General features: G+C 38.7%; 1 protein-coding gene across 4 annotated transcripts in view; it reads right to left on the reverse strand.

Annotated features, from left to right (window-relative positions):
- Positions 1-854: 854 nt before the first annotated feature.
- The window catches only part of LOC117435120 (carnitine O-palmitoyltransferase 1, liver isoform-like), a 35,046-nt gene continuing 20,042 nt past the window's right edge, over positions 855-15,858 (reverse strand). For all 4 annotated transcript variants that reach the window (XM_059002949.1, XM_034058070.3, XM_059002948.1 and 1 more), the window contains 10 exons: positions 12,810-13,005; positions 10,595-10,783; positions 10,302-10,407; positions 8,223-8,339; positions 5,300-5,464; positions 4,297-4,431; positions 3,891-4,043; positions 2,987-3,100; positions 2,545-2,637; positions 855-1,884 (listed from right to left, as the gene is read on the reverse strand). In XM_059002949.1, the coding sequence (XP_058858932.1) occupies positions 1,798-1,884; positions 2,545-2,637; positions 2,987-3,100; positions 3,891-4,043; positions 4,297-4,431; positions 5,300-5,464; positions 8,223-8,339; positions 10,302-10,407; positions 10,595-10,783; positions 12,810-13,005 (1,355 nt within the window). In that variant the 3' untranslated portion in view covers positions 855-1,797. The remainder of the gene's footprint in view (positions 1,885-2,544; positions 2,638-2,986; positions 3,101-3,890; positions 4,044-4,296; positions 4,432-5,299; positions 5,465-8,222; positions 8,340-10,301; positions 10,408-10,594; positions 10,784-12,809; positions 13,006-15,858) is intronic.

Here is a 15,858-nt window from a genome sequence, read left to right on the forward strand (position 1 = left end):
GACAGTAGATGGGTGTACCAGGGTCCCACTGTTTTCTGCTAATTCTGAGCTGATGGCACTGCTGGACATCTTCCGATTGCGAAGGGAACTAAGCATGATGTGTCTTTCATCTGCTGCAGTAAGTTTCCTTGGCCGACCACTGCGTCTACGGTCCTCAACGTTGCCCGTTTCTTTGTGCTTCTTCAAAAGAGCTTGGATAGCACATCTGGAAACCCCTGTCTGCCTTGAAATTTCTGCCTGGGAGAGACCTTGCAGATGCAGTAGAACTACCTTGTGTCTTGTTGCTGTGCTCAGTCTTGCCATGGTGTATGACTTTTGACAGTAAACTGTCTTCAGCAACCTCACCTTGTTAGCTGAGTTTGGCTGTTCCTCACCCAGTTTTATTCCTCCTACACAGCTGTTTCTGTTTCAGTTAATGATTGTGTTTCAACCTACATATTGAATTAATGATCCTTAGCACCTGTTTGGTATAATTGTTTAATCATACACCTGACTATATGCCTACAAAATCCCTGACTTTGTGCAAGTGTACCTAGAAGAATTGATGCTGTTTTGAAGGCAAAGGGTGGTCACACCAAATATGGATTTGATTTAGATTTTTCTTCTGTTCACTCACTTTGCATTTAGTTCATTGATAAATATAATCTATTAACATGTCTATTTTTGAAAGCATTCTTACTTTACAGCATTTTTTCACACCTGCCTAAAACTTTTGCACAGTACTGTATATATATAAAAATGACATGGGTGCTGTCACATGTGTTTCTATAATCCACACTTTATAGAAAAAACAATTCAGGTTCAAATAAATTAAATAAAAATAAAATAAATAAATCAACACTGTAGAAAAATGATAGCTGTCAACCTAACTTTTATTGGACAATCTGATCATTTTGAGGTATTCCTTCTGTTTTACATATTTGTGAAAATGCCACTGCATACAATGCAACTTACAAATCAAGAAGTGAAAGGAAAAGGCTGGACTCGCATGTAGTTCAAGTCTTTCTTGTTTTCATGATTGAAGTACACACAGTACTGTACAATATTACACTGCCGCCCCTAAAACTTTCACCTGCGAGTATTATAATGTTACATTGAATCCTTGTGAAGAGTACACTTCATTTTACCATACAACTTTCTTATGAAACTTCCTTCCACAGTAACTGAAAGGAGAACCCTCAGCCTCTTCACATTCCCATGCAGGGGGTGTGGATCAGTGCGTGTTCCTCGTTTATTTACAGCAAGACCCCTTTCTGAGGGAGGGGCTTATTTTTTGCATTCATACAAGCTAGCTAGTGTCGTTACATCTGGACCAAGGTAAAAACCTGAAGTATGAAAAATAAAAACAGCTTTTGAACTATTTTGTTTTTTCTTGACTTCATTAAATAATTTAGCAGCTAATAACAGTTACTGTACACTGCACTGTGTAAGACTGCAATATTAACACCTCATTCCTGCACTTGCTGATGCCTTGTTTTCGTAGGTTATTTAAAGACAACCTTTTCTAGTCTCCTTTTCTTAACCTTTTTTGCTTTTAGTCACAAGATATATTAATTATGGCACCAGCACATATAATCTTGCAGAGTAGGTCCATTTAATCTGTGCTACAACACTATTTTCCAATACATTTTTAAACACACGTCTTCATTAAACATGATATACATTAACTGTTTTTTTTTTTCAGTTTCATTTTTTTAAGATTAAAAACGCCCAAACATTTCTGTACAAGCGTACGGAAGCCGATTTTGAAACAGCAATCCAACAGTTTTTCTTTTCTTTTCATCTGGGGCAGAACAATTATTTGCCTGCCTTTTTGTTGAGGTTGAAAAGAGCGAGGATGTCAAGCATGGACTGGATAATGTTTTCTCCGAATCGGTGAGAGTCCTGCAAACAAAATAAAAGCCATGTAAATAAAACATGCATTGCACAGGAGAGCTGAAGCATTCACAGGATTTTCAGTGAAAGCATGGTTTTTCACAATATGTAAAAATGTTGTTAAATAAAGTCAGCCTGGTAATATTATAAAATCACAAAATGTAGCTGAGAATTTCAATACAAAGTTTAACAATTAAAAAAAAACAATTCAGAGCTAGTTTTTCTCCCAGTTATTAGAATATTAGATTAATACAGTCTTTCCCCAGGTGTACTCTTTGCAGGAAATGGTCCGATAAAGAGTGTGGTTTGTAAGGTTTTGAAGGCATAGATGCAGAAAGACGGGTCACATTCTTTATCTGATGCAGAAAGATGGGCAAATGCAAAACTGTACTAAATTCTTTCGAGTAGGGTTAGGGTTAGGCTGATTTCAATTTTAAGCTCAGTGTTTGTATTTTCTCAGCTGGCCTGTCACTGAAAAGCCTTTTGAAAATGTTGAACCACCTCACAGTTAGTGTTATTAATAGTTAAGCTTGTACCCAAGTTATTATATTATCTGCTTCAACTCTCATGCACATAAGTAAATATACCTATATTTATAAGTGTGACACACATTTATGAATGGTAACGGTTATGATTTGGATCTCAAACTAGATTAAGTAAAAAACGTACCGTCTCTGGGCTTGACAGCTTGCTGGAGATGTGGAAATTGATGAGATTTTCTCCAACGATGATGTAAGAGACACCATAACCATCATCGGCGACCTGAAGAGGAAAGGGTGCCGTTACTACAGCTCAAACTCAATCGGAATAAGTCTGACTTGTAAACACTATTGTGGATTACAAAGAAAAATCACGGTGGGTCTAACTTTTTTTGTAATAGGGACGCCCAAAGTTTGCATTTTATCTCGGTATCAGTTGTAATGATTTATAGTTCTATCACTGTGTCAAATCCAACCCCTTTCAATGTTTCGCTGGATATATGCAGATCTATTGCATTTTTTTTGGAATGGCAGGTCCGTATATCAAGGAACCAAATCCAAAGTCACAATCCTGATGTGTTTTTCATGATCTTATCCCTGTTTTATATCAAGTTAATAAAGACTCTACTCACAGGTCCGAAGCCCCCCCCGCTGGACACATGGTGAGGGTTATTGGCCAAGTCAAACAGTTCCAATTGCTGCTGAGGAGTCTGGCTGGTGGAGAGCCTCCATGGCTCCGAAAGAACCTACAGGACAGGAAATACACAGTGAACACACTTCAAACATCACCCAGAGTGCCCCATTGGGCTTGAATAGATTTGATTTTGCCTGGCAAGTATAAAACTGATACGCAATTGTTCATTTATTGAAGTTCAAATGTATGTAACTCTAAAGAGTTTTTTTTGATGTCCTCTTATTTATTATTTATTTCTTAGCAGACGACCTTATCCAGGGAGACTTACAAAATGTAACATTACGAAGTATCTTATGATGTTTACAATCATTTTGATTGGTTCTTGTTCTTATTAGAGGTCTGCTCGGGCCTAAATTTAAAACCTGATCTTTGATATACTTTGTTGCTTTGACCAGTTTTCTGGAGAAGCTCTCCACCCCTAACTGCCTGATTGTCACAATAGAAATTTGGAACACAGGCTAGAGCAGCATTGTGTCTGTTTAAGAGCTAGCGCCATCTAGTGAACTTAGTTTCTTTTTGTCTTGTAAATATGCAGCACATGTTCACAACACCTGTTCACTACATGGTGATGGCTCTTCTAACTTTACAGGCACTTTGCTGATCTATCCTGCATTACATATGTGATGAATGACAAGCTGGCAACTAGAGCTGCTCCTGAGTTCAGGAAATGCAATAGGAACCACTCACAATGACTGGAAACAGAAAAAGTAAAAGGACAACATTTGAAACATGTGTTTTAATGTTGTGCTGTTTACGAATATACCTGTATATTTAAAGCTGTAGTGTCTCAAAAAAATAGGATTTAAAAATAGAATTATTATTATTACAGAAAACATAGTCACCTCTTTCAGGAAGGGAGAATCGACCCCGAGATATTTGGACACTACGTAGAGACAGAAGAGGTGCCGATCAATGCCGTCCCCAGTCATCGCCAGACGGTACAAATTCTGGTGTTTTTCAGCCGCAAGATCGAACAGCTTCATTTTCTCTTCATTCTTGGGATGCAACAAACAAGTTATCATTATCTTGCTTCTACAGGCATTCCGTACCTGCCTCAACATTACTTTTATATACCTTAGTAAATAAATGAAATGGTATTTATTGTTGTATTGTGTCAAGAATTCATTTCTTCCACTTTTTTTTTTTGTTGCTCAAAACTAGGTGTTAAACTGTACTATTACTCTGAGAATGAGCACAGTTAATATACCAGTAGTGTACGGTTATTGTTTTTTTTGTTGCAGCTCTTACTGTTTTTTGGGAATCCATCATGGCGTGTACAAAGTTGCATGATTCCACAGTGCAGGAGCGCACAGTCTCCGTTCGACCCTCTCTGAAGAGTCGAGTCATCGAGGCTTCGTATGTCAGGCAGAACTTGCCCTTGTCCTGTGTGTGTGTGGGGGGGGGGGGGGGGACAACACGGAACACGGAATTCATTTGTGTCTATGGACATATTAGCTGCAATCAAAGTTAAATATCTTTTTAATGTATACATTTTAGAGAAAAAAAAGACAAGGGTCATGTCAACCCACAGCTTCGGTGTACGTATGTCAGTTGATAGTTAACAATAATGTGGAAAATAGTCATTTGATGCTTGCCTACAGCTTTGAGTAACTCTGTAATTGAAACTTGGCTATAGACAACCTTGCTTTAATACTTCTGTGGGGAAAACAAAGAAATGAGATTTGAAGATGTCAATAAATGGATAAAACTGAACATTCCTTGTCAAAAAACACCTTGGTTATTCATAGAAATCTCAATGCTTTTGTTTACTTTTTACACAAATAAGCTTGTGAGTGGATGATGGCACGCTAGAAGCCACTTGAGGACAAAGCGTGCCCTACAAACATCCGGGTGACCTCTATGGACACCTGGCCAGTAGGGATACCGTTACGCGAGGAGAAACAGACCCTGCCGGTTTTAAATACCCAGCAAAGACCAGCAGGTTGGCCTCTCAGGGTCCTGTTAAAGCCAGGTTGTCTGTCTAAGTTTCAAGTTTCCATCATATAGAAAAAAAGCTGTAGACAAAACATGAAATGGCTATTTTTATGGAAATTATAGTTACAGATGTGGAAAGTTGTTTCAAATTACAGATATTTCCTCTTATTATTGCTCACTGCCTGCAAAACATACTCAAGCATGCCTTGATCTAATTATCTCAAATGAATAGTTAGGTTGAACAGGAAGGAGCTGAATAGGTCCAAGTAAACAGCATGCTTGACCCAGTGCTGACCAGGTCCAGCCACTCTCTTACCCGGAAGTGAGCCAGCTGCAAGGCGATCTGAATGAAGGCGTCGGGGCTCGTCCTGCACTTCTTGATCAGACCTTTTCCAAATTTGTTGAATGGGAAAGTGTGGGAGTCAACATCGTCAGCCAGTGCCTGGGCAACCTTCAGAGAGCTCTGGATAACACTTTGGCACTGGAGACAAAATAATGAAAGAAATGAGTGATGAGACAAACGCGAGGGATACTTGCAAAAGCCCTTCGCAGCAGACTCCTCTGTATGTCTGCAATCATTCTGGGTCGTTTTTACTGCAATTACTCCAATATTGTTTATTTTGTGTTTCGGTTCTATGAATTCAGGAGATGCTCTACAGATCTGGTTGCCTGCTTAGACATGTGTATTGTTGGCTCTTTGCTGACATGTACAGCACTGCTGTGTATTGCTAGTAAAACAAAAGGAAACTTGGTCCGAAGTGGCAGATCAATAGATGGTGCTGGCTATGGCTCTTACTTCTATAAAAAAGACACTTTGGCTGACCTAACAGAAGTTACATGTCTGTATGACAGGCAGCTAGAACTGAAGAGCAGCTCCTAAACTGAAAGCACCATAAAACGTATAAAAATAAAAAATCATGGGGCAGTAATAAATATTATTATTATTATTATTATTATTTATTTCTTAGCAGACGCCCTTATCCAGGGCTACTTACAGTCATAAACATTCAAACACTTCCAGGTTTTACTATGACCTTCAGTGAAGGTTGGTAATAAGGTAATTCCTTGAGTTACAGTGCCACCTGGTGGTAAGATATTTTAAACCATAAATTGAATATAACAAATTAAAAAAAAAAGTTATTAACTCTTTAGGGTCAGCCTCATGTTATTATTATTATTATTTGTTTATTTAGCAGGCGCCTTTATCCAAGGCGACTTACAGAGACTAGGGTGGGTGAACTATGCATCAGCTGCAGAGTCACTTACAATTACGTCTCACCTGAAAGACGGAGCACAAGGAGGTTAAGTGACTTGCTCAGGGTCACACAATGAGTCAGTGGCTGAGGTGGGATTTTAACCACTGGACCACACAGCGTTAAAATCCTGCCGGCAACCTGGCCCTTTAACCATTCGAAAGAGCAGAGTCAGAGCTTTTTAAAGGAGATCCTATTCATTAATTTCTGGCATTGGACCATGTCAGGAGAGAGCCGTGAATGTGAGTGTTTTGCAATGTTACTGCTGCGCTGTAAGACAGACCTACCTCAGTGCAGTAAACAAACATTTTCAGACGCAATCTTTACAGAAGAAGAGAAATGGCAAGATCAACGATAACTTTTTCCAATAAATATACATTTGTTTTTCATGTTGACAGTGTTTGTGGATCAGATGCACATCACAAGTCAGCTGTTAGGGTTAGGTTTCTACCACCTTCCAGGCCTTTGAAGCCACAGTGAATAACTCCATCTTGCACCACATGATCAGGGTCCCTGGGACGAATAATCTGAATGTTTTGTTTTATTTTCTTTTGCACATTTTTCAATTGTTCAGTTTTTTTTATTTATTTTTTGGTTGGTTTTGGTCCCTTTTGTATATATGGCCATAATTTTTTTTTTTTTTTTAATTTAGTCGTTGCCAATTAGTTTTTATTATTTTCTCCCCAATTTGAAATGCCCAATTATTTTTAGGCTCAGCTCACCGCTACCACCCCTGCGCTGACTTGGTAGGGGCGAAGATGAACACACGCTGTCCTCCGAAGCGTGTGCCGTCAGCCGCCCGCTTCTTTACACTCTGCAGACTCACCGTGCAGCCGCCTCAGAGCTACAGCGTTGGAGGACAACGCAGCTCTGGGCAGCTTACAGGCAAGCCCGCAGGCGCCCGGCCAGACTACAGGGGTCGCTGGTGCGCGGTGAGCCGAGGACACCCTGGCCGACCTAACCCTCCCTCCCCCCGGACGACGCTCGGCCAATTGAGCGCCGCCCCCTGGGAGCTCCCGTCCACGGTCGGCTGTGGAATAGCCTGGACTCGAACCGGTGACGTCCAGGCTATAGAGCGCATCCTGCACTCTAGTGAGTGCTTTTACTGGATGCGCCACTCGGGAGCCCTATGGCCATAATTCTTTTATTTATTATTTGAGCTGGCCATGCTAAAATACATTTTATAAGCAATAAATAGTGGTTTTATTTTTATTTTTATGTGACATTTCAAAATCTAACATGAAATACTGTTGTACTATTACTAAGGCTTGCGGTAGACAGATATCATTTTGTATGATGTTAAATAAAATATGTCTCAATCCTAAAATTCTAGGGGATGCAAAACTTTTGGCCATAGCTCTAGTACTAAACCAAATGTTCTGTAATTGCAACATGTGATACCATGTCCTTTTGAACTGTCCCTGATGATTGCCAGGAACGCTATACTTTATGGGGCAACAAAAAAAGCAACTGTAAATATCCTGAAAACTCCTGACGAAAGGGTTTCCTAGTTTCAGATAATAAACCAGTCACCTTATCACTCAGTGAATATTTAGTTAACTTTAGTGTTCTCAGGAATATGAAGAGGAATTTGCTGTTTCCATTACTAGGGAGTGGCACAGGGCACATACCAACTTACCTGTGTCGTTTCATCTTATCAGCTCATAATATAAATATAATAAATTAATAATAATCAAGTAATCGAGTTACAGGTAAAAACACCTCCATAAATGAATACTTCATATCATATCTTCCAGCAATATTTTGAGGAAGTGAGGTGGGGAAGCGTGTAATTGTTGCGCTCTCTGAAATCCCATAAAAGCATTCTGTCGTGGAGTCTCCTTCAAGCAATGTTTGTTTCTCCGCCTTACTTCCTGAGAATCACCCCTTCAGGGTCTTGGGGTTTTTCAGCAACCCTCACTCGTGTAATAACTACAGTACTCTATGAATGTGCATGGCGTAACTTCCGTTTAGTCTCAAACTCACTTCTTCTGGAATCTCCCACTGTAGTTTTTGGGGTCCAGGCACATTGGGGTTAGTGCTGCCTTTGCAATGCCCGTCCTCTTCATATCCCAGCTGGAAACTGTCTGTAGACAACACATGCTGCCAAAATAATTAAAAAACAATATAGTTTACCCTCTAAAGAAAGGGTCACTCAATGCACAGTACATCTTAATAGGTCTTTCTACAAGACCGAGGCACACATTATGGTAAAAGTGTTGTTGATTTTATTGTTCTCATTTAATGAACAATAATTGGCCAACGGTCTTGTACGTTGTTCAGACCTGCTCTTCCAAGACAAGTCACATGACAGGCACAGAAACATGCGAGTCATAGGAAAAGCTCTGATTGGTTACGGAGGTGTTGGAGTCCTCACACTTTGGCTCTCTTTCTCAACCAATCGCTGTTTTCAATCTCAAAAAACTACAAGGTGATGGTATAAATATTGGGTATGTAAGATTCACTCCTTTAAAACACTTTCAATAATTAAACTGCACCAAAAATCTATAAGGAATGGTGTTGTGTATTTTGTAATAATGAACTCATTACTTACTGTTACTTCCTGGTATAGTCTATTTTATCTTAGAAGTTTTGTTTTATAATTAAATCATGTTTGGGGGTGTTAATATGTTACATTGCTGTACTAATAGCCAAGGTAACTGTTGAATTAAGGATTTCCTCAGGCAGCCTAATGTATACTAGTCAATAATGACATATTTTGACAATTTTCATGTGAAATCAAGTTTAACCCTAAATTAAAAAAAAAAGAATGTGCATACTTGATCAGGTTTAACTACAGAAAGTAAGTTTACCACACCAACACACCGTATCACTGATACTTTCTAATCACTCTGTATGAAGTCTGAAACGGTTATTTTCGTAACTAGAGCCCCGTGTTCTTCGCAAATACGAAATAACACAAAATAACATGAAATGTAACATATAAAACTAAATAAAACGAAATGCAAATATAAAAATCAATAACACGAAAAATCATTATAAAACAAACATAGGAGTCGAAAGATACTGTTGTTAAGCATAATTAGCTGTTTTATTGCTTTTGGGGAAAATATGGCTTGTTTGATTATATTCTGTATTAGTATGCTAATTTATTGTTTTATTTCAAGTGGTGCAAACTTTGCACTGGAGCAAATGCTGTTTTGGTTTTGAATGGATTTGAATGAATGAATCTGCTTTGCTTAGTGTTTAAATACTGGGAAGCTTGCTGTATACTGCTTCAGTGCAATGGGATTGAAATACAAATCCTATCTGTTTTTTTTTAAATGGGTAGATTCCTGTATGTGCAACTATTACGACAGCCCCACAATAGTAGGGCAGTAAAAATATATATATTTAAAAAAAAAAAAAAGTTTAATAAAAAAATATGTATGTAGTTAAAACATGATCTATACTATATTATTAATGATATATATCTATTTAAGTGGTTTTATTAATGTGTATCTCTAATAAAACGACATTTGTGAAAAATAAAATGAAAAATTATAAAAAAATTAAAATAAATTTCACAGGGCTCTAATCATAACCCTGGTTCCCTGAAATAGAAAGCAGTTGTTGATGCATAGTTCACCCCCTAGTCTTTGTAAGTCGCTTTGGATAAAAGTGACTGCTAAATATTACATGAAATACTAATAATAAATAAAGACCCGAATCTTGAATACTTTATACCAAAACTGCTCTTTGAGCCTGTGATGCAGTCGTGACCCACACCCCCGAGGGATCAAAAGCACTGCAGTCAAAGATCTCAGCGGCATGGTTAAATTTCTATTTCAGGGAACCAGGGTTATGATAATAAGAAAGGCAGCTGCAACATGAAAACCTTAAGAAATGTGCAAATGTACATTCATTTCAATAGAGTTCTCATGTCTCAAATAACTCATGTCTTGTAGTTATTTTTTAATTTTATAGTAAATTCAAGTGTAAAACAATGGCTAATAAAGTGTAACTGAAATGCTTATAACAAGCTTGCTTTGCTTGCAGAGTGGTGAGCTGTTCCCCAGACCTCCCTCGAGTTAATAGAGAAACCCTATCTCTGTAGAGCCCTACCTCCCAAAGGTGACCAATAATAGGAGCATCTGCCCAGGAGTGCTCTGCATTCAAGCCCATGGTTCCATTCTTGTATACAATAAAGGAGAAAGACTTGTCAAACCACCTACAAGTGAAGAAAAAGAAAATACACCATACAAAATAAACATCCAAATCAATCCACATGGTGATCACAACCAGAGATGAGGTATTCTGGCACCTGTGCTAAGGAATGCCCACAACAAGCTGTTCAACATATAACTTAAAAGTAATGCATGCATCAGGTAAATGTAATATGTTACAAACAAGCCTACCTGTCGTAGCATTTTCCATGAAGCAAAGACTTGGCATAGCTATCCAGTGATCTCACAGGATCTTCCTTGTTAAAGCCTTGCTCAGTATCATCAAGGGTCACAAAGAAGGCTGCCTTCTCAACTGCATCCAAACTCTGCTTGTTCTTCCCTTTGCTGAAGTAGTTCTGACGGGCATTGGCCCAAGGAACTCTACAGAATACAAATGAGTGTAATGCGATTACTACTGAAGTGACCAAATAATGAAACAGCTGTTTAACAAACACCGTATGGAGATAGAGGAATCAAAAGGCGAGGAATACAATTTGACTAAATTGGCGGCTGGGGAAAAAAAAAAAAAAAAAAAAGACAAATGAATATCTGTCGCATTGAGTACCTGTGTGCTTGTGCTGCTTTAGTGAAAATGAGTATATTTATATTTAAAAAAACACCTCTGACGCATTACTTACATTTTTTTTTTAAAAAGCCAGTCAAACTCCCAGTTAAAATAGACTTGCTAAAAGAAGTGCCAAACAAGCAGATGAGTTTACTGGAATAGATCTGTGAAAACCTAAGTCCCTCTTAAGATCTCAGATAATACCACTGGTCAAGCGAGCATCACAACCCACAATTCCTATCCTGGCTACATTTGGTATCATATGTTTGGTTTCATGATTGAGATATTCACATTAGCATGACTTTTTTTTTCTTCTTTTTTTAATAATTTAGTCGTTGCCAATTAGTTTTTATTATTTTCTCCCCAATTTGAAATGACCAATTATTTTTTAGGCTCAGCTCACCGCTACCACCCCTGCGCTGACTCGGGAGGGGCAAAGATGAACACACGCTGTCCTCCGAAGCGTGTGCCGTCAGCCGCCCGCTTCTTTACACTCTGCAGACTCACCGTGCAGCCGCCTCAGAGCTACAGCGCCGGAGGACAACGCAGCTCTGGGCAGCTTACAAGCAAGCCCGCAGGCACCCGGCCAGACTACAGGGGTCGCTGGTGCGGGGTGAGCTGAGGACACCCTGGCCGACCTAACCCTCCCTTCGAGGACACCCTGCGCCGCCCCCTGAGAGCTCCCGTCCACGGTCGGCTGTGGAATAGCCTGGACTCGAACTCGCGATATCCTGCACTCTAGCGAGTGCTTTTACTGGATGCGCCACTCGGGAGCCAGCATGACTTTTTAAAACACAAATGGATATAATTGGAGACTTGTTACCCTGCAAAAATAGTGGCTTACTGTCTGGAGCAAAGCACAACTACAAGCTGTCAGTAATGTATGGGGAAAACGACTAAACATACAGCAAAAGTATTCTGCTTTGAAAACTAGGAATAAACCAATTGACAACTACTGCATTAAGGCGAATGTATTAAGCCTAGTGTGCAAATGTTTACAAATACATGGAAGCCTCATGAACTTCAATAACAGTAATGACTGAACCTTGATCTCAGTAATTCTTGGCTCAGCTTCCCTCTCTAAATGTGGTTTTTATTTCAGCATCTCCTGCTAATGGTTCCTGCAAGCAACCTTTAGAGCATGCAGATATTTGTTTATTTCTCTAAATAGGCAACAGTCCAACACCACCCTTCAGGGAGGTTCTTGTAAGAGTTACACTTACTGCTTTGCCTTATCTTTTTTTTCAGTTCAGTCAGGTGAAGCCAATTTGTCCTGCCACAATAGTTTACTTGCCGTGTTACAATTTAGCATGTCCAATTATGTTATCTTCCCACAGCAGTTCAGCCCTACAGGTGTCTGCTTGAGTCACTGCCAGTTCTGTCTCATAAACCCTTGAGAGCTTCACAGCCAATATGAGGATTCCTGGCAGATCCCCTGCAAAGATCAGCAACTTGGCACTGCCAGGACACAAACCTCCGCTCCCCTGACTCGCCCTTGACACACACAGCCATGCCTTTACCCAGTAATTACTAGAGATCTTCTGATTAGTCAAACTACTAAACCACTTCTGTAACCAAATGGTTTTATTCAATTCAATCAGACAATGTGACCTACAAACAGGAAGTGATTATGTACCAGCAACATGAGTGGTACTTGAAAAACCTGCCTACCTCTTAATAAAGTTATTAAATACATAAATTACATTAAAAAAAACAAAAACACAAAGAACCAAAAGAAGATTTTCAGTTGAACCATAAGGGACCAGTGATAATGGTCCTGATGCTAATATGGAATTGGAAGCATTGGCTAAAATTCCTTTAAGCTCTCTAAAGTAAGCCCACCTGTCTCCTGCAGTGAGTGCTGCAAGATTCTGTTCTCCAGGCTGAGGCTCCGATTTATCGTCCAGAATCTTCTGCATCTGCTGCTCGATCTCTCTGGGTTTCAGCAGCCGTCCGTCGTGGTACATCCACACCTTGAAGAAGCGCCCCTTGTGAAACACCACGATGTGCTTGCTGTCCCTCACGTGCTGAATCGTGTCTATGGTCACAGAGGTAGAAACACTGCATTCTAGCAATTACAAGCGGTCAGACATGCAATAGGACTCAAACATCAACTCGGTGAGGCTAAAGCAGCTTTCAAAAGTTGTCGCTGAGACAATGCATCAGCTTTTAGGGGAAAATGTTCAGTTTTATAGCGTATTGGTTGGGTAGGCTGCTAAGGTAACCTACTGGACTATTCCCAAAATGAATATGTGGAAATTTCACAATCATTTCAGGTCTTTTCGATACTGAAATGAAAATATAGAAATTTTCATTTTTAGAAAAAGTTCACTTTCGTGGTTTGTATGCTGTGATTATACATTATTCCTTAAAACAGAGCTGGAAATAAGACTCCTATTCCCCCATTCCATGTTTTAATACAAGCTTGATTATCCCCAGTGTGTATGAACAAGCTCAAGTGTACCTTATTACACTCATAGTAAAACCAGGAATGGATCAAACTGCTATGCAATTGGAGTATTATTTCTATCCCTATTTAACTGTATTTAACTATAAATACAAAATGTAACAACAGGCCTAGGCAAAACACATAATCAAATTACTGTTGTTACATGTTACAAAATTAAAATGAGTAGCCTAATTTGTATTTATTTTTTCCCACCATTATTGGCTTGGTTTTCTTTAAAAAAAAAAAAAAAGGTCTTTTCATTTTGGGGTTAAAAAACTTTGTTTATCAAAGTAGTTCAAAAATTACAAATAAAACATATTTGGTTTACAGATTAGCTGTGGATTTTCTGTGCAAACTTTATTTATCAAATTAAAAAAAATAAAAACAACAATAAAAAAAGGATACCTTACAAGTGAACATGCAGTGAACATGCAGACATCAAGAAAGTGCAAGATGGGAAACCAGACCTTCAAATCCTCAGTACCAAAATATCCACCAATATGTTTTAAAATGTATCCACAACAATTAAACTTCAGTATGTGACACCAAGTAATGGGTTTATTATAAAAAGAAACACCTTTTTGAAAAAGGAATTGTATTGTGAAATTTCCACTCAATTGAGGACGGTCCACATCATTTACTTTGTGTCAAGTGCTTGTTCATTTCAGATATAAAATGTCTTTAGAGTAAAGGCCTGTTTGTGTTAATAACTGTTGCATTATCACACATTTTAAAAACCTAGGGGAAATACTAAAAGCAGAAAATATAGATGAACGACTACAAGGGAAGTGATACTTAGAAACATGGCAACAAAAGACAAGATGTAGAAAAAGGCCAGTAAGTTAATGTTTCATGTTCAGCATGTATTCATGAAAAGGTTTTGTAATGCGGTGTTCTGACCAAGCTTTAATAAAACAAGGCGTCTAAACCCTGTTTAGTTTCCCTTCTGTTGAAGCTCATTCCTCCAGCTACTACAATAGAACTCTCAAAGTGTAATTCCTGTACAGCATGAACTCTGACCCTAAATAGACAGTGTGGGGTTTAGGGAGGTGCCCAAATCCCTGCTGCACAGTAATTAAAATGATGTGTTTAGGAGTGCAAATAGTAGGGAGACTAAACAAAGTGCAGCTACATTGTAAAGGGTTTAAAGCCTTGTTTGTTTCACCTCAAAATAATTTAGAGAGTGTCGTCCCCGTCCCCCCCCCCCCATCATACTAGTTTTTCATATAAATGATTCATTAGTTTGTATTTGTGTACAGTCTTTGACATGAAACAAAGTTTTGGCCTGGTGAAGAAAAAGAAAGGAGAACTATACAAGACACTTTTCCACAGAGCTTTGATCCAGAAGCTACCCATTCGCATCCAGGCAGGGCTACACAGTACGAACGGCCATGACAGTTGTAAGAGACATCAACACAAATACTTATAGATTTGCTGTTAACAAAGGGAATGTATGGATTACACTGCTAAAATGTAGTGTTCTTGTAATTTCAATTGGTTCAGTTCGACACAAGCATTATCTCAATGTGCGTCTTATAAACATTATGAAAGCAGACTTAGACTCACTTTCACTTGCACACCACACTACACTCCACATACAGTAATAACAGAAGTGCACCAAACAGAAAGCAGTGGGGAGAGGAATCAGGATAGGGTCCAGATCCCACCGAACAGCAGCTAAAGTCATTGCAGGCTCTGGGGTGTCTAATTCAGCTCACAGTCAGCCCTGCAACTGCTGGAACTGCTATTCGATGGGAACCTTATCTCCATCCTGGGAATGTTTTTAACAATAAAATAAAAATCACCTGTCTTTTAGGCATTTCATTAGGTAACTAATTGGTTAGTTACAGGTACCTCTGAGTTTCTAAAGGGGTTCTAGTTTGTAAACTATGTAAGACATACAATAAAATGTTTATTTTATTTGTGATACTGTTTTACTTGATGATATTGAGCACCATTATTTTTCTGAAGGTATAAAGCCGAAACGTTTGTCTACTAAGTTTCTTGGAATTGAATTCGGATATTATTATATATTTTTTTTATTTTGTAAAAGTAGCTGCCACACTATTATTCAAACTGATCACACAAGGGTTAGTCCAACCTTCGATAAACCCGTCCAAGATAAACCACAGCTGCAGTTTATTGGAACATTTTACAGTACGAGGGAATCCTCAGCCCCCCTATAACTAAAAAACAACACGAGGTGGTTGATGCAATGCAGAGCGATTCCCCAGTGCTGTAAAAATCAAATCCAAGGGTGGTTTATACTGGCAAAGTATAAAGTTCCTCAAATCAATCCCTTAGCCTAGTAGAAAAAAGTATTTATTAATCTGTTGACTTAAACGATTATTTCTTTTTCATTCCTAATTTACAGTTTGACCTGTAAAATATATTCTAGTAGCTTTACTATTGTTGAAGTGAAGGCTCTTCATTCATGTATTT

This window comes from Acipenser ruthenus, chromosome 28 (genome assembly GCF_902713425.1).
Source record: "Acipenser ruthenus chromosome 28, fAciRut3.2 maternal haplotype, whole genome shotgun sequence".
Taxonomy (NCBI): Eukaryota; Metazoa; Chordata; class Actinopteri; order Acipenseriformes; family Acipenseridae; genus Acipenser; species Acipenser ruthenus.